The sequence below is a fragment of the Alexandromys fortis genome, unplaced genomic scaffold (assembly GCF_014885135.2).
Source record: "Alexandromys fortis isolate MF-2015 unplaced genomic scaffold, M_Fortis_MF-2015_v1.1 scaffold_5, whole genome shotgun sequence".
Taxonomy (NCBI): Eukaryota; Metazoa; Chordata; class Mammalia; order Rodentia; family Cricetidae; genus Alexandromys; species Alexandromys fortis.
In genome coordinates this window covers 6,113,527-6,137,050 of record NW_026067924.1, presented here as the reverse complement: position 1 = coordinate 6,137,050, position 23,524 = coordinate 6,113,527, and the positions used below count along the sequence as shown (strand labels likewise).

Here is a 23,524-nt window from a genome sequence, read left to right as displayed (position 1 = left end):
ATAGAATATGAAGGGGATCTAGATTTAAATTGTGCAATGAAGAGGAGGAGTGTGTGTGTGTGTGTGTGTGTGTGTGTAGAACTCCATGCCAAAATAAAGCTGGTCAAGTCTCCAAACACACTGAAAACATGTGTAGACTTGACCATGTTCTGCATTATAGAGCAAGTTTCAACAAAACCAGGAATAATTATTATCTAATTTTCAATATCAGTGCAATTAAATTTGAAATTAGCAATAGAGTTATTTTTAAAGCTGGAGGATAGTTCCGTGATAGCTGAAATTTGATCCACAGTACAGAAATATATTTATATTTATTCTTATATAAGTATATTTTACAATAGATATAGATAATTTAAATGCATATATTTGAAAAGTAAAAAAATTATTGCCATGTAAAGTAAAAAATAGTGATATAAAATTATTTCAAGCTCAATAACAAAAATACCATATTAAGCTGTTCAGTGTATCTAAAGAGATTTTAGAGAGACATGTTCTTATTTAAGGGCAAGAAAGCCTTCAAAGGTGTGAATTAATTTTTCACATAGAAAAAGAACAGATGGAAGCAAGTGAAACAAGGAGATAAGAGAAATCAAACCAGGCTTGGTGCATGCCTGCACTTGAGGCTGAGAACCAAACAGCGGATCTCAAGCTTGAGGCTACCTAGCTACAGATGAAACTCTATCTAAAAATATAGAGAGAGACAAATTAATTGAGATTTAAAGAAAAACTGCCCACATATTCATTTATGTTCTATTTAATATCTGGTATCTGGAAATTGAACTCTTGACTCCTGAAGTCTGGGAACTGATCCCTAGATGAATAAGCCTTCGATTAACCAAAAAGAGCAAAACTGGGGTAAGGTAAATGGACTTGGGGTGGAAGTTGGTAAGAAAGTGCATTCCGATGCTTTGCTGTCTCAAAGAAAGCAGGAAGGGAAACGGCACCGTCTTCTAAGCTGAGCTCATGTAGCTAAGATAGCACGGAGAGTTGATCCTTCAAGAGTCCACACTGCACTGGGGAATTTGGGCATGGACATGTGCCCTATAGCACAATGGATTCAACTAGAGTCCACCAGGAAGTCATCAGAGAGTGCAAGGCTGCACAGATGGGCCAAGTATGCTGTCCTAGAGGACAGAATGAAAAACAAAATCAAGAGGTACTAAGTAGTCAGGAGGCCTAGGGCCAGGAAAGCACGCAACTCTATGATCTCCCTGCTCTGCACCAAACAAGATGAACAACAGTCTCAGAAGTGCTAAGTGTCAATAATTGGCAAAACAATAATTGTCTTAAAACCGAATTTTGTTCCAAGTCCATTAGAAGCAGCAGCCATTATAAAATAGGGATGAACTAGTGTGTGTATCACGAATGCTTAATACTGGTATTAAGTCTTTAGAGTAACTGTGTAAAAGGCCAGCTCCAGGTCACAAAGTTTTGCTTCTTGAAATTCAGTTCACAGCTTTTTATTAGTTGTTCTTTAGACTCTTTAATTTCATTTTCTATTCTCCGTGTGTTTGTGTACATGGATGTCTTTGCGTGTGTAGGCCTGAGATTGATGTCTGAAACATCCTCCTTCACTCCTCCATTTTAGTCATCGAGTCAGGGCCTCTAAATGAAATCCAGAGCTCTCCAATATGGCTATTCTTACTAGCCTGCTAGCCCTGGCTCCACCAGGCTAGACTCTGAGGCTAGATTTTGGGCTAGCCCACCCGCCCAGCATTTCTGTGTGACCGTAGGATCCAAACTCTGGTCCTCGTGCTTGTACTGAAGGAGCGTTAGCCACCGAACCTTTTCCCAAGACTGTTTTAATTCTTCGCTGCTTGGGTGAGATCTGCTATGTGACAGGGCAGTGGTGACAGGAACTGTCTTATTCTTACATTTAACTTTTGGAGACGCTCCTAGAATTTATTGTTAAATCTGGTGGCTGATGCCAGGTTTTAGAAGATACATACTTTGGCTAAGGAAGTTGCCTTCTGTTTCTAATTTGCTGGTTGTTTTTGTTTATAATGAATTAATAATAAACTTATCAAATACTTTCTCCTTATGAAATAATCATGGGTTGTTTTTGCATATTAGTAGTTTCGGCTTGAAATCACTCTTGTAATTTTGGCCATCTTGAAACTTTATATTAACATATACTTTAACTTTATTTACTAATGTTGTAAAGCCAGAATTCTTCATGTAGGCTACAACATAAATTGATAGTCAATTTTTTAAAGAATTGTACTGTGCTTATCTGATCTTGTCTTCAAATCTCAGAAAATTTGTTGAGCTTAGATTCTCTTATGTTTTATGAAATGCTTTATATACAAAACAAGTTCTTTTTACTTAAACACCTGATAGGCTATACTGTGAGCCATCAGTCTAACTTCTTGTTGTAAGGAGATTTGAATAATAACTTCATTTGATCCATAGTTGCTGGTGTGAATTTTCTGTCTTGAGCAGACATCTGTTTAATCCAAATTTTTGAACAGCATATTGTTATGAATGTGGAGAACCCAACAAATAGGTAGATGCTATTATAGGAATCATTTTAACTTTTAAAACTCAATCCCAGGCACTACTACCAGTGATTTGTGTGTTTTAATGCTGAAAGCCAAAGCTAGGGCCTGATTCTTTCTAGACAAGTACTCTACCACTGAGCCACTCACCACCCCCACCAGAGTATTTTGGGGGTTCAGCAACTGAAGGGCCACATTTTGGGAATCATGGCTCTGCAATTGTGATTTACAAAGCAGGAACTCCTGTTCAAAAACACTAGGTGTCCCATTAAAATCTGCCAGTCATTAAAATAAATGCTCCCCATCCTGGTCTTCTTTGCCCTCACTGTGATGAAATACCCTGATGAAAGCAACTTCAGCAAGAATGGGTTTGCTCAGCTCACCCTTCAGGGATACAGCCCGTCATGAAGGGGAGTCAAGAAGCTGCTCCCATCAAATCCACAATCAGGAGCACTGTGCACAGCAAATATCTCCATCTTATACAGCCCAGGATCAAAGCCAGGGGATGGAATGGCAATAGTCCTATGTAACACAGCTGCCCAGAGGCCATTTTCACTGTTAATTCTAGATTCTGTCAAGTTAGCAATGCCAATCTTCATGCTCCATTTAGTTAATCTTGTACTTTAGACTTTATGTTTCTTAGCTTCACAGTAGATTACAAAGCACTTAGTTGTGTGGGTTGTTACTGTTAAATGTATAGGTTTTGAAACTATAATTATTATAATCTGTGTATTTTAATTATCTGGGTGGGGGGACGCATTCTGCCTGATGTATCACTGTATTGGCTTGTCCACAGGCTGCTAGCCCAGCTTTCTTGGGGTAACTTCTGCCATTCCTCTGTGACCTTACCTCAGATCAGAACTCGGGAAGGGTGGTTCCTCAGGATTGACCATGAAATGAAGATTTTATGGCAGTCCTTGATAGTCTTAGATTCTAATCTCCCTAAATTCCAATGTTTCTTAAAAGATGACCTGGGACAATAAAAGGAAAAGCCTCAGGCATAGCCACAGAAGTGCCACCTGCTTTCCTTGTCCCTGGGTTGTGGCCACAGCATCCTGACTTCCCTCTTGGGAAAGAAAGCACAGGAGCTCTCAGAATCCAGGGAACTCTGCAGAGAGCAGGCACACTGCAGCTTTGTCACATGTGCATGAAACGGACTCATTGGTTTGACAACTTTGTGACATTTCAAGTTCAATAATTACTCATGTATGAGTCTTTAGTTCTTCAGAGATTACATTTCTTCTAATCAATGGGTTTCTTCACCAAAGGGTTTGTAGCTATACCAGCCTTAGCATAAGTCAATTTATACATCTGCCCATTTAGAAAACATATAAACTTAGGTATTTCTTTAACATTTCCTAGTTACATGCTGCAGTGTTTCTCACTGTGGCATTACTTATAGACTGAAGTCTATGTGTGTGTATGTATGTATGTATATATATATATGATATGCATATTTATAGATATGAATACAAATGCAGCATTTTCAAAGCATGCATAGCTAATTTTAAATATTTAATATGATGAACAACTGAACTATTAAACAAGAATAAGTGGAATAAAATGCAGGAAATATATTTATCACATTTTTTAATTTTTTATTTTTTGTGTTTATCACATTTTCAAGGCATAATTAAAAAATAATCTCTAAATGATGACTTATCGACCTAGGCCCTGGTTTTAATAATTAAAAATCATAACAAAGAATGATTTTACTAATTGAAATCTGTTTTGACAAGCCCTTATTTCCCTAATAAGATGGCTTCCTGAAAGTACCACAAGAAGTTAATGAATCCCATGTTAATTAGGTTTGAACTTTTTTCCTGCGGTATTCAAATGAAAAAACCTGAAACACAGTACATTCAAATTGCTTTTACTCAATTGACTATTAGTGACAAAGTAAATATAATATATTATTATATATTATTATTATTATACATGAATGCGGTAAGAATCTATAGCATTCAAGCTAGAATTTCCTAATTTTGAACATTGATTTGTCTTTTAAATTCATTTTGTTTCTGATAATTCAAATACTAAAGTAATGTTTTACAAGTATTTCCTAATTGCCCAACTGAGACCTTCCACGAGAGAATGTATTCTCAGAAACTAACAAGTGTGTGTCCTTTTCTTGTCGTTTTGTTAGCCTCTTAGCAAGTACCCTGCTGTGTTCAATGACATTTCCTTCTGGCTGCCCTCTGAGAATTACATGGAGAACGATTTCTATGACATCGTCCGAACAGTCGGGGGAGACCTGGTGGAAAAGGTTGATCTTATAGACAAGTTTGAGCATCCAAAGTAAGTGAAAAGCGCTCCAATTTTCTCCCTTACCATCTCTGTGTGACAAATGGGACCTGGAAACTTACAACAGAGTTTCGCTGAAACCTGTTGCATCAGGACACACTGTCTTCTGAATTCTTACTGGGAGGGAGGGTGTGTGTGAAAACTGCCCTCTCAGAATATTTCCTAAAATGCGCCCTTATCCTTTCCTGCCTCGGTAAAGAAAGTGTCTGAAACAGTATTTGAAAGGTCCTTTATCTGAGCAGGGGTTTCTGGCCTTGTTACCGTCCAGATGCAGAGTTGATGAGACAGGGGAAGAAGTCTGTGATGCAAACCTTAGTGCACATGTACTAAGCGACACGAGAGCCACTGTTGGTCTTCCCGCACATTGTGCTCCAGTGTCTTCCCTGAACTTGCTGTCTGGTGGGAGGGGCACATAGTACAGAAATAGCTACACACACTGGCCGTCTGATGAGGGAAAACACATTTTCAGCCCATCAACGAGCTGATGCCAGCTGGGAGATTGGATCAGCTCTTGAAGATATTGAAGGTGAGCAAATAAACATGATGACTGTAATATCCCAGCTGCTCCAGAGACTGAGGCAGGAGGATTTCAAGTTCAAAGTCAGTTTGAGCTATAGAGTGAGTTCAGGAATGGGCTGAGACCTTAATGAGATCCTGTCCCAAATTTTAAAGATAATAATTAAAAAAATGACTGAGCATGTAGCTCAGTGGTTGAGCATTTGTGTAGCATGTGGGAGGTCCCAGGTTCAATCTCTAGCACTGTAGAATACTCAGAAAAAAAAAGTGTGCTGAGCATTCTTTGGATGGGAAAATAACATTCCAGAAAGCAGACTTGAGAGCCAGACATAATCACTCATGCCTATATTCATAACACTTGGAAAACTGAAGCAAGAGGATTGCATTGAGTTCAAGGACAGCCTGGGTTACATAGTGAATCTCTGACTCAGAAGATTAAAAGGGGAAAAAAGAGCTACATAAAACAAAATAGAAATCAAATTAGAATCCTCTGGTGGGACAGAGTCACATACACGATGCTGAAGGCAGCGAAGAAATGTGGCTAGAGACACTAGGAGGAAGCCAATGAAAAGAGGTGACTCTTAGGTAGAGATGTGTCCATAGGATCAGCCAGTGCCAAAAGGTGCAAGTCTGAGACTTGTATTTTACATTAGCTGTGATTATAAGCGTCAGAAGTGTGTGAGCAGGCGAGATGGGGAGGTGCTCACCTTCCTGGCTCATCCTTCTCCAAAGAACCTTCTTGACTCCCAGCTGTTGGAGACTGGATGGTCACTGCATCTGGCCTAGCACCCCTCCGTGCCCCCTTCCTGGCCTTCACACTTGTATCACACTTGTTGCTCTGCACTTCCACTCTCTACCCTGCTGAACACGGTCTCTCTTGTTTTGTTCTGTTTTGTTTTGTTAACTCTTCTTTCTTTCTTTCTTTCTTTCTTTCTTTCTTTCTTTCTTTCTCTCACTCCCAGCTCTTGCCTCATTTTCCCCATTACTTAGAGATCCTAAAGTTCATTGTCAAAGGCAATGTTTGCTCAAAAAACTGTGGAAACAGTATCTTGTGACCTATGTGTCTTCAAAACTGGCAGTCTGTTTATACCTAAATGAGTGTCACTTGGGTCAGACACAAGGTGTAGTGTTACTCTCTTGACTTTTTGAGTTTAACTTGGTATGAAGAAATCTAAGGCCACGCTTGACCGTTTTCACTTTTTGTCCTAAAGGATTTTTTTGTTGTCTAAAAAGCCGGCTTGCTTGATCAGGGTCCTCTCAGTGGGAACCTTCCTCCCATGTGCATCTTTCCGAAATGAGAGTTGTCTGCTTTTGCTTTAGGTGAGCTTTCTTAAATTCTTTGTTTATGGGTTCATTCTGAGAATGTCCTTCATCTGACTCTGCTCCTATTATTTGTCTCTCTCATCTTCTAAATCTCTTTATTTCCACTTCACCTAGTAGACCTCCTTACTATGATAGACTCTGGCCTTAGGTTTATCTTTTCTGTCTCTCCTCTGTCCACACATCTATACTCATTTTCAGTCACTGCTTCCCCCTTTGTGACGTCCTGAGAGCTCACATCCTGTTCCTCTAATCTTGGTATGTCTGTTGTTGTTGTTGTTGTTGTTGTTGTTTCGAGACAGGGTTTCACTGTGTAGCCTTAGCTATCCTGGAACTCACTCTGTAGACCAGATTGGCCTCAAACTCAGAGATCCACTTGCCTCTGCTTCCTGGGTAGTGGGATTAAAGCTGTGTGCTACCACTGTCTGGCTTCCCTATGTCTGCTTTCTGTCTCATTAACAGAGAAGTTGCTTTACTTGGTTTTAACGAGTCACTGTAAAATATTTAATCAGAAATTGTATGCACTCCAGTGGCAGCAGTCTTTCCTCTTAGCATTTCTTGTTAGTAAGCTTTTCTACCACTTTCCTCATTCACTCTGTTTTGATTGATGAGTGTGTGGTAGAAGTGGGATTGCCTTTTTGTAACTCATTTGAATGCATTGGGTTTCCTGGACCAAGTGCTGCACAAGCTTGGCAGGTGAGGTTGGGAATTGACCTGGGGTAGAGGATGGGAGGGGGGGTGGGCACTCAAGTCCTCCTTCATGGTAACTTGTTATATCAGTAAGACTTCTTTTCCCCTCTACTCCCAAGAACCAACTCTTTGCAGATTTGGAGAGAGAACCCAAGGCCTCCCATTTGCCACTCTACCACTGAGCTATGTCTCTTGACATATTTTTTCTTTTTATGTTAAAATGAGGTCTCAGTAAGTTGCCCAGACTGGCTTTGAATTCACTCTAGTTCAGGCAAACTTGAACATGGATCTTCCCATCTTGGCCTCCTGAGAGGCTAGGATTGCAAACTTATGCTGCCAGGTCCAGCCTGAACTTTCATTCCTGCCTCCGACCCAAAGTCTATTCTTGTTCAGAACAGATGTACTCTTGTTTATCCAAGAATGGACATTTACTGACACTTCCTTTGCACTTTAGACTATAAACCTCAGCTCTTGGGTAAAAGCAAAGCTATTTGTTGGGGTCGTTTGAGGTAAGATATTACATGTGTTTCTTTGCTTTTGAGATATTACATGTATTTCTTTGCTTCATCCTATTGGCTTTCTACTTGATTTCCACTTTTGGAACCTGCATGTGCTACTTGTCTCCTGGCTTTACTAGAGTGCCTGACTGAAACTCAATGTCTGCTGCTCTAGCAGCTCTTTTGTACCAAGGTGTGACACTGTCCGGAGAGCAGTACCAAAACTGCTGGCCCTGGGGCGTGTCACCTCAGCCCTGGTACTATGGGTGAGAGAAAAGCAGCTTATTGAATACAGGTGTTTGTCGTTCACATCCAAAGCTAAACCTAGTCCATACCACTGAGGAGCATATCTGAGGAGAGATGTTTTTTCGCCATGTTGCTCACATTCACAGTCTCGTGGGCAGAGGTCGTCATGCTTTCTCCAATTAATATCAAGATTGTTAAACATTTTCACTTTGTGGACCTTCTTGTCTCTCCCACACGACCTGACTGCCACTGCAAAAGCTGCCATAGACAGAGTGCATGTGGCCAGGCCTGCCTGTGCCCCAGGTCAACCTAGGAGTCAGATTTGGCTTGTACGCTACAGTTTGCTGACTCAAGACCCCACTTTGAGTCTGTAACCCTGGCCTGGGAGGTTGTCCATCCTGAACATCCTGCACCCCCTTCCTCTTTGGAAGGCCTCGAGCATCCTACACCCCTCTCTTCCCATGGAAGACCCTCTGATCATCCTAGAACCCCTCTCTTCCCATGGAAGACCTCCCTAAGCAGCTTGCACCCCCTTCCCAAATAAGGATCCTTGAGCATCCTACACCCCACCCCTTCTCCCCATCCCAAGGCCCCTTGAGCATCCTGCACACCCCTCACCCCATTAGAAGGCACCTGGTTGTGTGGCGAGTGAACTTGTCAATACCCACCATGAGTGTTCTCTGCAGATGTAACTGAACATGCTACAAAGGCGCCTGAACCCTGTCTCTGCCTGACATCCAGAACACATGTCAACATGGAGGAAGCACAGAGACTCCTCTCTGAGATAAATAAGTGTTGAACAAATTGCATATTGTGTTTTGAACAAAAGCACATCTCAGGATATCTGAGGGAAACATAATCTACTGAATACGGGGCTAATTTCATAATGTTCAACAAATGGAGGAATTTTGTCTCAATTACAGATAACAGTCTGTCCCCTGCAGGAAGATAGATGCATGGCTTAGAAGAAAATGGCATTCGGTTCTAGCTGGTCATTCAGAAGCTTCTTCCAGAGGGTCACTGTTGCTTCCTCTCTGGGACTCTTAATGTACTAAAGGGAGTCTGTAGTTCAAAAGTTTAACCTAACAACAAATGCCATCGTGGCCACCCCTTCCCAGGGTTGCTGTCTGGACCCCTGTGGACTATTGCTCTCTAGGCATGTTCTGTGTAATGAAGGTAAATCATAAGTCATCTTATGTGTGCCTTCAACTCCCTTAGAAGGCAGCAATCATCTTTAGTCTCTGCAGCTTTAAGTTCATGCAGCTTTAAGACTGATAGTGCCAAGTTTATTTTCTTAGGCGACACAATTGTTCAGAATATTTTTAGCCTGAGGCATGAGAAAGAGTAAAGAGGAACTGGGAAAAGCAAACCATTTTCTCCAGGCTCACACTCCATTTGGATATGGCAGCAGGTTATTGTGAATTATAGAGATAAATTATCAAATAAAATGGCCTCAAATAGGCTGCTTTGGGTTAAGTTTAAGACATGTTGTTGAGAGAATTAAAATTTGTTTTTGGGTTTTTTTTCTTTTGCATATTTGGGTTGGCACTTAAGAAATGCATAGTGGTAAAAATGCAGGTATCTGCAGCAGATACAGATGTCCCCACACTGGCTTTGCTCGTAGACACAAGTCTCTCTGGGACTGCAGTACTGCCGCTGTTCATATGGTCATGATGGGTGTCTTCTGAACCTTGTTGGTCAGAGCTGGGACACTAGAGGGATAAATCAGTCCTGTGAGTCACTCAAGATTAGTGTTAGTTTTCTTCTTAGCGCTCTAGAGCTTGTACCCCCTTTTGTGACCAATCATTTCACTTACTAAATTGTCATAGAGGGTGTTCCCAAACACTGCCATTGTCATGGGCTTCCAAAGGGGTCTTCACTGGCAGAAGTACTTCCACAGGGTAGTAGCCTGGCTGTCTTGGGACAGAAGGGATTTATTTAAGGATTTATTTGAATCTTAACTATGAGGGTCTCCAAACTGAGGCAAACCTAAAGGGCAGAGATCCTCCACATCTGGTGCCTTGATTCCATCACTTCCTTTTCTCAACAGGCCTATCTATATTCAGCTCCCCCACTTTATACATACATGCCAACCTCTGTCTCCCTCGTGGCCCACAGCTTCCCCTGGGCAGTCCTTTCCATCATTCCACGGTGGCTTTTGGAAAGGGCCATAGCTCAACTGGCAGCGTTCACTATCACCACCTTGGGGCAGAGTGCTTTGATCAGGCTGCCTCCTGGGAATCTCTACAGTCAGTGGATGACCACCGTGAGGCCAGAGTCCAGTGTCGGCTTGTCGGGGCCACTCATCAAACTGCCCTGCTGTTTGTACTCTCCAGCACAATTTCACACAGAAGGCTGGCAGTACAGTTCTATCAGACTAACCCACGAGCGCTACCTCCCTTCCCTGGCCAGGTTGCTCACGTGCAGACTTCGTGACTGCTTCACATTGCTCCTCCCTGTCCTGTGCTCTCCATTTGCACAGATGCTGTGTGAGGGCGAGAGCTCCTTGAGGGTTGCTGCTTAGTAGACACAATGTTTGAAATGCTTCTGTCTTTCTGAAACCTGTGCCAAAGTTTAAGCACCACACTGCCATTCCTGAGAGGTGGGCCTTTAGAGAAGTGGGTGAGTCAGGAGGCCTTCCGTCCTAGAGGAGGATTCAGGGCTGCCTGTTCTGTGTTTCTCAGTCTTGGTCCTGTGAGGGTGTAGGAGAGGAGCCTCGACTTAGCATCACCAGGCACCAGATCTGCTGCCATCTCCATTTCCTACTTTCCAGAACCGAGAGGAATTGCTTTATGTTGTTTATGAATCGCCCAGGCTTAGTTATTTTGTTATAGCAGCAGAAGCAAACTAAGACAGGAGTAGCTAACTTCCGTCTTCTCTCAGTGTTCATAATGGTGGCCAGAGCCTCACTGACCTCACTCAGCGTGCTTGATGAGTGGATAACCTTCTTTCTTAGAAGAGTTCTTAGTGTGGGGCAATGTGTATATTAGAAGCAGCCTAGAACGTGTAGTTGGAAGCTGTACATCCAGTCCTAAGCTCTTGTGTGTAATATTCTGTTCTGAGTTTTGATTTCCTTATCTGCTATTAGGAGTGATATTTTCCTCGATTAGTTACTTTAAAATAGAGCTTTGTGTGGGAAATACACTGAGATAATTAGCTATTACTGTTTTGTTTAAAACAAGCAAATAAACAAACAAACAAAAGACAGTAACTTCTAAACACTCCCCATAGAGATGGGAGACTTGGGTTTGTCAGCCAGGTCCTTTGACTGCAAGCCCTGGGAGTGAGGAATTGACCATCCAGGGATGCGCCTTCACCCTGCAGCTTGAGTGAATTGTTAAGTGAGGGGGCGGGGCACCACTGAGAAGAGGCCTCCATACTGAGCAGCAGAGCTGTGCTGTATCCATTGTGGCTGTTCCCTGGGTCCTGGGTTGAGAAAATGTTGTGGACAGAGGCAGGTGGGATGACCTCTCTAGTTTGCTTGTCATTCTTGGTCTTGTGATGGAACCAAGTGAATGCCCTATCTGAACTTAAAGATTCCTTAGCAATCTTTTGTAATGATTCTAATAGTAGCACTGATATAATAACCAATAGTCTGCTAATCTGAGGGGAGCCCGGGGTGCAGAAAGCTTGTCTGAAGTTGTGTTCCTTCAGAGTGACAACTTGCAGTATCACAGAGATGGCCAGGAGCAGCAGGGTCTGCCTTTGAACTCACCTGCCCTTCTCCCTTTTTCCTCTTTTACTGCAGTGCTGCTGCAGGGGCCAGAGACCGGCTGCTGTACTTCAAATGGCCCGGAAAGCAATCCTAAGGAACTATTTTTAGCTTGGACCCTGGCTCTTAGCTTTCTTCCTTCTTTCCCCAAGCTGCCCCTTACAAGCACTCCATGAAGGATTCACATATTACCTTCTCACAGCTGGCCTCTTTGCTCACATCAGCCAAATTGAAGCAGTTACCTTAGTCACTCACACCTGCTCTGTTTGCCAAAGGATTCTATGGGATGACCTTCAACCCTGCCCTGGTCCTCAGGAAATTTAAGGGAAAGGCCTAAAGTAAACAAGCACCCTTGTTTCAAAGAAAAGTAGCACCATACTTTCCCTTAAATCCTCTAGTGACTTTTGCAGGTAATGGTCCAACTGAATTGTGAGGACAAATGGAGCTTAAAGTTGAGGCCTCCCAAATCTTAGGTGGACTGAGCAGAATGTGGGGAAGAGGAAGACAGAGATGTGAGCAGCATCACACAGCATGGGAACGTGCGGGAAACAGCCCGAGTTCAGAAGGGCTAGCCGCTGCCTCTGTCCCTTCCCACCACTAGAAAGGAATAGCTGGTTAATTTATAATGATCAGGGATCTACTTATGACACAGGTCAAGTCTGGGAAGTCCAAGAGCACTGCGTCAACATCAGGAGAGGCCCTCCTGCTATATCACAGCATGAGGGAAAGAGGAGCATCCTGGCTCTTGACTCCTAGCAGAGCTGTGGTCCCACTGGGGGCTCCTCCCCCATCTCCTCTGATCAGTGTTGTTTCCAGTCTGAGTCTGCTTCTCTGTCGCTGTGATAAAACACTGACACAAACGCTTTGGGGTGGAAAGGGTTTATTTTAGTTTACAGGTTACGGGTCCATCATCAGAGGAATCCAAGGGAGGAGTTTGAATGCTGCCTCAGGCTTGTTCTGGCCAGGGTGGCACCACACACAGTGCCTTAGGTCCTCTGCCATTAATTAGCAATCAAGAAACAGGGTGCCCCACAGAGCCAATCCGGTGGTGGCAGTGTCTCAGTTGAAGTCCCTTCTTCCCAGCCCTATCACATTGACAACCAAGATTAGCCATTATCCTTCCAAAAGAACCCACCTCCAGATGCCACCAACTATGAATTGAGGTATAAGTTTCTAACATGAACTTTTGGGGAGCTTCATTCAAACCTCAGCAGAAGACTTGTTTTCCCTTATAAAACGTTAGCTTATCTGGTAGAAAATCGGGAAAGTTGTTGATCTAACTCTATTTGCCTTTCCTTCCTTTGGGGATGATGTTGGCCAGGAAGACTTAAGGCTGGGAAACAAGTTGAGGGATGTCTGTTGGTTTGTTATTGTTTTAAGTAGTAAAGCATTCCAGAAACAAGAAAACATTCTTGTGTCTTTCCATGATGTTAAAATGTACTGAATAGCAAATTTACAATGTAAGTCGCTTTTATAGGCAAAACTTTGCCTGACAACCTCATTTGCTGTGGTAATCTAGTCAAGGTGAACACAGGTTCTTTTATCTCTCTAAATGTCTACCTCTTATCACATATCACACAATACACATACATATCCCTTTGTCCCTCTGTACCCATGCTGTAACATGTATGTGTGTGTGTGTAATGAGTGTGTGTGTTGAGGAATGTTTGTGTGTATATATTATCTGTAATGTTTTATACACATACATACATACACACCTACACACACACACACACACACACACATATATATATATATATATATATATATATATATACTAAAGGTACAGCTATAAAGTTTTAAGAGATTTCAGCAGTGCTGATAGACAGTAATGGAACTGTATTGATAAGATAAGGAACCCAAACCAGATCTCTGAAAGAACCTGCTACTGTAGTCTGGGCAGAGATCTAAGATGAACCCCACCTCCAGGTGTAAGGGCAGGACTAGGTTCAAAGCTGCAGCCAGTGATTGGATGAAAGGCAGATCCAGATGGGCAATTAGAAGGACAAGCAGACAGCAGCTGAGTAGACTATGTGAACAGCAGGGGCAAGTTTTAATTTTCTGCCTGTCAGTCCTTGGCTGACATACTGGCTCTTGATGGACATGGTCTGTGACATATATACTGGTGTCAGCTGATTGGTCAGTAGAGTGTCATGGCATCTTAGTGGTAGATATCTACATTTTTATGGAATGCACGTGAAGGGTTAGACCTTTTCCTCAATCTGGAATGTCTGATAGGCTCCTGGGCTTGATTTCGCTGATACAATTTTAATATGCCAATGTGCTCCCAAATCAAAATTCACCATTATAAACATATAAAACAGAACCTTTGTACTCCCAGAAGTAAGTCATGCACCATGCCAAACAGATAGTACTGTTTGTGTGTCCACCTGGGAGCGTAAGTGTCCTTCCTCAAAGTCTGCTTGTAAAATGGAATCTCTTGGAGACAAGGTGCAACCTGAAGAAAACACTGTTTTTACACAGTCTGGAGCATTTTAGCGTAGGACACAACCTAATCATGATTGTTTGCTTGCTTGTTTTTTTGTTTTTAGACAATCACTCCCTAGCAGCCCAACTGGCCTCAGCTCACTGAGGTCCTCCTGCAGATACCACCATACCAGATGAACACACCTCAAGAATCTGAGTGATGGCTCAAGAGTTAAAAGCACCTACCATTCTTGCAAGAGCATCCAAGTTCAGTACCCATGTCCACATCTGCAGTTCACAAAGCACCTGCGCTTACACTCACAGAGGAACCAACGACCGTTCTCTGGCTTCAATGGCATTACACTCACATGAACACACACACACACACACACGTGCACACACATACACACACACCCCTCATATAATTAAAATAAAAACCTTCTTTTTTAAGAGTCTAGATGAGAAAAGAGTTTGGACTAAGACCAGGTCAGAAAGAAGTTTACTTGAAGAATATTTAAATGAAATCCATAAGAAAGGTGAACTGTTTGAGGAAGATATAGCTGTGATAAACCTAAGTAATTACCTAAGTAATACACTCCTGATCGCGTACCCAAGAGAGCAGTGTCTGAAAGTGAAGTGGAGACAGAGAAGAGGGAACAATGTCCTGGTTATTTTGGACTTCCTGAATTTGGGGATATGGCCACAAGAGCTTCTGAGAGAGTCAGGGTCAAAAAGCACCCTGACTGAGTAACTCATACTCTGGAGAAGACCTAGAGGCCTTGTGGGTGTCTGGTTAGGAAAATCAAAAGGAAGCAGGACTCTGGAAACATCAAGGTTCACAGAGGGTATAGAGAAAGTGTGACTGAAGGAACAGAGGCTGGTGGATAGTTTTCTTGCAAGACCCTTTCCCTTCCAGTTAGAGTGCAGGCCTCATGGCAAGGCTCTGATGCTGAGGCCCCCAGTGGTCAGTGTAATGGTAGAAAATGCTCCGTGGTGAGGGGCGTGTTCCTGCATAGACACACACCACACACTGTGCCTTCCCTTCCACAAATGTTAATGATGAGACAGTTCTGGTTTCAATTATGTATCTGTATGCTTTGTGGGCCAGTGTATTGTGACCGGAAACTAGCCCTGCCTCTTCTTATATATATGTCCTCAAATGTCATTTGGGAGAATGTCATGGGAACTTTTCCCTGCCATTTCTGTTTTTATTTTTCATCCTTGTACAGCTAGTGCAGAGGACAGCTGATGGATTTATAGTCTCCTTCTGGGCATGAATTACTCAGATGCTGGATTAGAGATGAGAACTCTGGGCCAGAAAGATGGCTCACTCTGGGTGAAAGTGCTTGCTGCCAAGCTTGACAACCTGTCTTCAGTACCCAGAACCCATTGGTGGAAGGCAAGAACTGATTCCTCAAGTTTGTCCTCTGACCTTCATTTACCCACTATGGCATGCATGCACGCGCACGCACACCCACCCACCCACACACTAAATGGATACTTGTTTAAAATTTCTTAAGGATGATAGTTGTGCTGGAGATATAGTTCAGCAATTAAGAGCATTACCGAGTGTTCTTGAAGAGGACCTAAGTTCAATTTCCAGCACCCACATTGTAGGTTACAACCTTCTGTAACTCTAGTACCAGTCCAAGGGAATCCAATGCCCTCCTGGCCTCCTCAGGCACTGGGCACACGTGACTTCACAGACATACATGAAAGCAAAACCCTCACTACATAAACTAAAATGAATCTTAGGGAGAGAGAGAACAACTTCCTAGCAACTGAGGTGCCTCACCTAAGCTTATTCTCATTATTCATTAAGCTCAGTTCATGACACTTATCTAAGTCTCTAATTTTAAAAGGATGGCACACAAATGAAAGTATGGATAGGATTTGAACCATATATTGATCAGCATTTCTCAAAATAGGAGACCAAACAACCCACCTGTTAATGTACATACTTCCCTGGTGCTTTAGGTGGTAGGGGAGTCTGTGCCCCAGCTGTATGGAACTGTCACCTCCATGTCTCAGAAACCAAAGTGAAATACAGTGTGAAGTACACATGGCTCTTGAAATTATGTCTGCCCTCTGATCACTTCTCCAGCTAAAAACAGCCTCCCCAAGATGAGAGAAAGACTCCAGGAAAGGAAGAGAGGGGAAATGGAAGAGGGACAATTATAGATTTTTCTAACCCAGATTGAACTGGTGAATATTTCTTCATAGAATATCTTAGTTTTGGGATTCCCACATCTTAGTTTTGGGACTCCTACTGCTCATGAACCTGCTTAATTTTGAAATAACGTTCTACCATGTCTGATGCAGGAGTTCACCTGCAATATTAAACAGATCAAATTCTTGAGGAGACTAGCGTGAGTAGTGCTATTCTTAGCGCTGCATGAGTAAAGGAGATCAATGTAGAGATTCAAGGTGAGAAATTCTCACTGGAAATCTAAAAACCCAGACTCAAGGTCCCCCTAACCTTCAAAGCTGATTCCAGGTTCCTTCCAGGCGGGGGGGGGGGGGGGGGGCAGATGTCTCAGAGATTTGAACCAGGAGCTTCCAAGCAGTAATCAGTTCTCCGTTCTTTTCTGAATATGACTGTCTTCCAGGCTATCATCTTAGAGATCACTCACTGGCCTGCCATGCAGCCCTGTGTCTGTTACTGTGCTGGTCAGAAGGCAGACTTGCCGATGTGCTCGAGGCAGGCATTTAGGAGCTGTCATCACTCACTTCTGCTCGTTTAAATAATACTTTTATTTGGGTTTCATTCCCGTTTCATGCTATGATTTAAAATCAACAAGTCAGTTATACTCATAATTACATAGTTCTTAAAGGATAGCAGTCAACCATTCTGACACTTTTTTCAGTACATTTCACCGTGTATACCCGAGAACTGCGGGATAACATCATGGGATTCATGTATTGTTTTAATTAAGTGGTTTCGATCCCAAAACAAATGAACACATTCACCTCGTTACCTATCTCTCCTCTTTTAAAAGCAGCTGCAGTCTCCTCAGAACCCTGCCTGCACTGCACTGGCATCACCTGTGGTTCCCAGTCCGCTTGCTAGAATTTTCCAGTTGTCATCCTGCTCTCTTGCTGCTCTTTCCCTCCTGTCCCATATCACCCCCCAGACACTGTGTTTGTTGATCAGTGAAGCCTTTGGATTATGTTTTTCACCCTGGTTTCTTCCCTACCTCCCAATTAAAAAGAAGAGTTGGAAATTCTAGTTGTGAAAATTCAGTGGGAAGATAGATGCCAGGAGCCCACAGGAGGCACTGGGAACACAGCCTCTCTGAACAGGACCTTCTCTGCCTGGCTTAGCTTCCAGTGTTCTGTCTCTACTTCTTTCCTGTTGGGGCTGTACAAGCAATACCATCTCTTGCCCACTATCGTAAGCTATTATATGCCCAGATTCTAGACTGATGCCTGCCATCTTTGTTTCCGATATTTTTCAGGTAGTTGCTTACCTTTTCTTTCCTTTACAGTTTTCAAGACATTGAGATATTTTTATATCATCATAAGTAAAATTTTTCACCATTTATTCCATTGCTTCTACAGGTGGAAAGTCCTTCATTCCCAAAAGATGTTGTAGATATTACTTAACATTTTCTCAAGTTACTATTAAACAGTTTATTTCCAGTTTCATCTTGGCTTTGCCTGCATCATAAGATGTGAATATCATACTTTTGGTTCCCTGGTGCCACTTATAAGATGAACCATTTGCAATAAATCAATCTCTTACAAAAGACGTAAACCCAGTTATTCCACATGACATTTTCACAGCTACCCCAGAGACTAGCTTGTGTGGGAAACAGGTTTGTCTCTAACTGGGCCTTCATGTGTTCCAATCCTTCCTAAAAGACACCTTGCTCTCACTTCCTACCAGAGCAGTTCCATGACAATTCCCTTCTCCCTTCATTGAGACTACTGCGCTGCCAGAGGCAGCACCTGGTTATCCCTCTGACCCAATGGGTAGCTGAGTCCTGGGGCTCCACCATCGTAGTGAGACTTACCCTGGCCACATAGCTTCCCTGTGGGACCTTCATTGTAGTCAGTCATATCCTACCAAGCCCTGGAAGAGAGGAAAGGTGTTACTGCTCAGGGTTGAGAGGCCTTTGCACAATTGTTGCTACTGCACACCAGTATCCAATAAGATTACCTACTGATGGCAGTGATAAAATCTTACAAGAGAACTTCTGGGAAAAACAAATTCTAAGCCAGGGTAGTACCATGATAGGGCTGTGGCTAGAAATAGCTTCCTAGATTAAGATCATCTAGGTAGTTAAGTGGTTAGCTCTTTCCCAGATGCTTTCTCTGCCACTGAGCATATTGCAAACCTCAGGATTAGTCCAGGGAGCCATACGGCGGATGTATATTTGCCAAATACAGTTATATGTCACTCACAACACTCACAACAGTCGTAAATTTTCAAAGTGCTCACATGCAAAGGCCACTGTAACTTGAAGGTACGGTCTTTAGAGAATGTTCCTTAATACCTTTGTCCTTCAAAGAGTCAGCCATGTTTGGTGTTCCTCACTTGCATGTAGGTCCATGAACTGACCACTGGTTATTATGATACTTATTATTTTCAGGTCTCTACCACTGAATTGTAAACTCCCCGCAGACAGTAAATCTGTTGATATAACTGGATAGTCAGTCAAAATTTACTAAGTGAATAAAATTTCTGTTTTACACCAATATACATGTAGATAAAGATATGAATATATATAAATATATTCCCGTGTACTATAACACATTCACAGTACATATTTTAGTTTATCACTGCATGATTACCGTAGACTCTTTAGAATGGTAGGGACTGGTACATAAATAAAAGCTGATGTGCTCTTCTGCATACTGTAAAATTCCTGATTGACATGTTTTAAGTTTCTTTTCATTGCTTAAGCTTTCTGGTTGCTTGGATTAATAACTTATGGTAGTTTCCTCCAGGTTAAGACTGTTGTTCTAAAAGGCAGGGGTATTGTCTGGAGAAATAGCTCACCTGGTCTTCAAGAAGATCTAAGTTTGACTTCTAGCATCCATATAATTCCAGCATCTAAGGATATGACACCCTCTTCTGGCCTCTATAGGCATTGCACACACACACGCGCGCACACACACACACACACACATATAAAATTTAAATAATTATAAAATAATTTTTTATTAAAAAAATCTTTACTTTAAAGCTTTCTAGAATGTCTTGTTCTCTTTGCTCATCTAAAACAGGGGCTGGGAGTTGACGTCATAAAACACCCTACCTTTCCCCTGTGTGTGTGGCATAGAACACAGAACTTCAAGAAGAATGGAAGATGTGTTTATAGATAATAATATTATAATATCCTAATATAATATTTCATATACATATATAATTGAACTTTTGAAGTTTCTCCTGTATATCTTGCCCCTACTTCTGTGGCAGACCTCGAATAGAGCTCTGCAGTGATAAAATTTAGTTTCCATTGAGAAAATGTGCAGTGTATACACCTGCAAAGAAGGCCCCACCTCAGTGTAGCTGCTCATCTTCCTAGAGTTCATTCTGCTCATAGAGTAAGGGTATAAAGATTGGACCTATAAGCCAACTCTCATGAATCCTCAAAACCCCCACAGCCCATGTGAAGTCCACGGATTCCCACTGGGACCTAGTATAATTATACCCCAGCCCTGATGAGGTTGAAGTCTCACTGTCTAGTTTGTCTAGCTCCATAACATACTGAATCTTGACCTGAACACAGGCTCGACTCAGCACTCAACCTGAGCAGAATGACACAGCCGTACAGATGTGAGCTTGTGGAAGAAGCGAGTCCAGGATCTGTTTGTTAGATGTTTTTCCTGGAGTACGGATCCTATTACACTTATAATCCCAGAGTTCATGAGACAAAGCAGCAGAGTAGTCAAAAGCTCCAACATAGTGAGTTTCATGCCAGCCAGGACTACAGAGTGATACCCACCACCCCTCAAAATCAAAGGAAATAATTCAAGTTTGATGGCCTGCCCCTGTAATTCCAACACTTTTAGAGTAGAGGCAGCCATGTTGTTAAGGTGACTGCCGATCAAGACGTGAGCAATTAATTCCAACAACAGCTGACTCCCCACATATATAAGGGAAATTTCTCAAGACCCTGTCCCTAGATGAACAACTGCAAGCGATTAGCAACTTCAGAGAGAGGGTGAGCCCCCCAACTGGTCATCTGATAAGTGGTCAGCCCCCAAAAACATGCATTCATTCAGTTAACACTGAACAGACACAGCAGATTGTATTTATAGATTTATTAGCTTATTAAAAGGGTACAATAGTTAAAAGAAAGGGAGCTGTGGATTTGGGAGAGAGTGAGGTAGGAATGTACATGGGAGGAATAGAAGGGCAGATAGGGAGGGAAGGATGATATAATTATATTTTAATTAAATAAAAAGAAAACAAAGAAGTAGGAACAGGAAGACTAAATTCCAGGACATCTTCAGCTACATTGTGAGTTTAAGGCCAGCCTCTGCTACATGAGACCCTGTAGAAGATGGGGTGGGGACACAATTCTTAACTGCCCCACGATTTGCTTTGTAGATGGAGCGGCGGGCTGCGTTCAGCCGCCCAACTGGCTTACACCCCGGCTGGCAGGCTGCTTGTCGTCTGGGCCACCCGGCTAGCTTATGCCCGAAATAATCACATGGAAATCTGTATTAATTAGTTTACTGCCTGGCCCATTATTTTTAACCTTTTATTGGCTAACTCTCACATCTTGATTTATCCCATTTCTAATAATCTGTGTTCACCTCTAGGTCTTAGCTTACCAGGAAAGATTCAGCATGTCTGACCTGGCAGCTGGCTCCATGGCAGCTCTCTCTGCCTCCTTCCTCCCAGAATTCTGTTCTGTCTACTCCACCCACCTAAGGGCTGCCCTATCAAAAGGCCAAGGCAGCTTCTTTATTCAACCAATGAAATCAACACAAATGCAGAAGGACCTCCTACACCAATTTGTCTACACAGGCAAGTGTGTGGGTGTGTGCATGCGCTCGTGCACCCCCACACACACTTTCTTACAGAAAGAAGAAGCAGATATATAACTGAAATAATAACCCCGCTTGATCAAAGTTCCTTGCAATGCTGTTCACTCTAAAAATTATTTCTAATCAATGAGCACTCCCACTGTACACCAAGGAGTAATTACCTTACACGTGTTTCACTCAGAGCTGTGATTAGAAACAAGATGTGAGATCAGAGGGGCATAAAATGGATGTAAGAAGGAAAACTCTCAAGTAGGAGCTGAACTGCACAGGCTGAGGGAGATTTAATGAGCGGGCAGGCTGTTACAGATAGCAGCACTGGTGCTTCTGTGCTTACCCAGTAAACATTCCCTGCCTGTCTGGAGCATCGGTGAGAGCATTTGCAGCCATAATAAGGAAAGTTGGCATATGCTACCCTAGTGGCCAAAGATAGGCATGTGATGGGACTTGGAGCCGTCCTGGGACACAAGGCACACCCAGGGAACTGTGCCCTATAACAGAAGTTGCCTCTCCCCTGTGGTTAGAAGCCAATTTTCAAGCACACACTGTCTGTCAGAGTCCCCCAGCTCCAGAAATAGTTATACCTGTGCTTCAGTAATCAAAAAGAGACAGCAGAATCCTGGAGAAGGTAATGAAAGGCTGGGACTAATTCAAACATAGTGGTAGTGAAGACCACTTGGTCTCTACAGAGGAGAGCAGAATGCTCACTCTGTCATGAGAAATAACTTTTTAACTCTGTAGAGTAGAGGATAACAATAGAGTAAGTGCACGCGCATGTGCACACACATACTACACACACACACACACGTGCATGCACACACCTACCTGCTTTGAGGCTATGTTTGCATATAGGTAGTATCATTAAGACAAAGGATTTCTTCCTCTACTGAACACAACACAGTGATTCTCATATGTGCCTCTTTGACATGACTTCCATCGCATACAATACCTTTGATTCTGTCTCTCGGCAGCTTATAGAGTGACAGCAGATCTACTCGTGTAATCTTCAATACTCTCTCTGCACCTTTAGTCTGAGAGCCTGGGTATTGCTCCATGCCTCAATGCTTGATCCGCCTACTCTAATTCAGCAGCTCCGACAGCTTACTTACTCCCCGCCCCATTTATTCCTCCTCCCAGTTGGTAAGTGTATAAGTTTTTAAATTTCTTAACTTCTTTAAAAAAAAAACTGAAAGAAGCTAGAGTGTTTGGTAGTTTATTATGGCATCCTCTCTGAAGATGTTTACAAATGAGAAAAGCTATGCACTCAGTATCTTTAAGGACTCTCCTCACAGGACATAGGAAATCTGCTCAATTTCCAGCTTCTGTGAATCTGAAGAAGTAATACCATGCCACAGGGCTATACTGTTTTGAGCATCTTTGCTGTAACGGCTGGCTGAACAATGAGGACAATACTACCATCCCTACCTTCAAGGATGCTTAAGTTCCTTTTAGACACTTCATCTGCACAGCTTCCACCCATCAGTAAATGTTAGCTGCCTCTAAAGCAACAAATGGCAGTCATTGTTCTCTGGGACAAAATTAGGGACTGGACTGAGTGTGTTTACCTGCATGCAGACAGAATTGAAGCACGTGGAATGTGTTCCAAGTGTCCAAAGAGGATTTGGGCAAGGCCATAGCCGGGTGGCACGTCTGTCGTTACTTTAGATTTATTCAGTTAGAGTCATAAACAAAATAAATTGAGCTGTATCTTGATTGGAATATTACCTTGGACGGGAATGGAAAGAGATTAACAAACTTGGAAGGACCGGGCACAAGTGCAGGGCTCCTCTGTGACCCCACCCTCATGCTGGGATTGAAGGATTCATTTCAGAATGAGAGCAACAGTAAAAGAGCAATATACACATACTCGAAGGCCTGCCTTAACTTCATCCGATTGGCTCTCCCCTTCACCCTTGACTCCAGAATTAAATTCAGATGGTCAGGCGTGAGTGGCCAGCTAGCAAGCCTTACAGCTCTCTTGTTTAATGGGAGATTCAGCCAGCACAATCGTGTTTAATTAAATCTCCATCACCTTGTGGGCTGGAATCTCTGTTGTTCCTGCTTGGTGCCCAGAGTGCTGGCTCTGCCTGGTGCTCAGTAGGCACTAAGTAAACAGCTGTTGACACTGTGTCCTCGCTTAATAGTAATGTCTGTGGGTCAGGAGTCAAGGCCATGACTCAGAAGCTCTTCCATTCTGTTCTAACAGATTGCTTATATAATGGATTCTAAAAAAAAAAAAAAAGTCACTGAAGCACCCCATTCCCCAGTTTGTCAGACGGTTCATTTTTATAATTATATCAGTGCCTGGTAAA

At 42.6% G+C, this 23,524-nt stretch overlaps 1 protein-coding gene across 6 annotated transcripts in view; it reads left to right on the top strand.

Annotated features, from left to right (window-relative positions):
- Positions 1–23,524, top strand: part of Fars2 (phenylalanyl-tRNA synthetase 2, mitochondrial) — a 376,567-nt gene that overhangs the window by 267,093 nt on the left and 85,950 nt on the right. For all 6 annotated transcript variants that reach the window (XM_050142158.1, XM_050142155.1, XM_050142157.1 and 3 more), the window contains one exon: positions 4,645–4,796. In XM_050142158.1, coding sequence (XP_049998115.1) covers positions 4,645–4,796 — 152 coding nt within the window. The remainder of the gene's footprint in view (positions 1–4,644; positions 4,797–23,524) is intronic.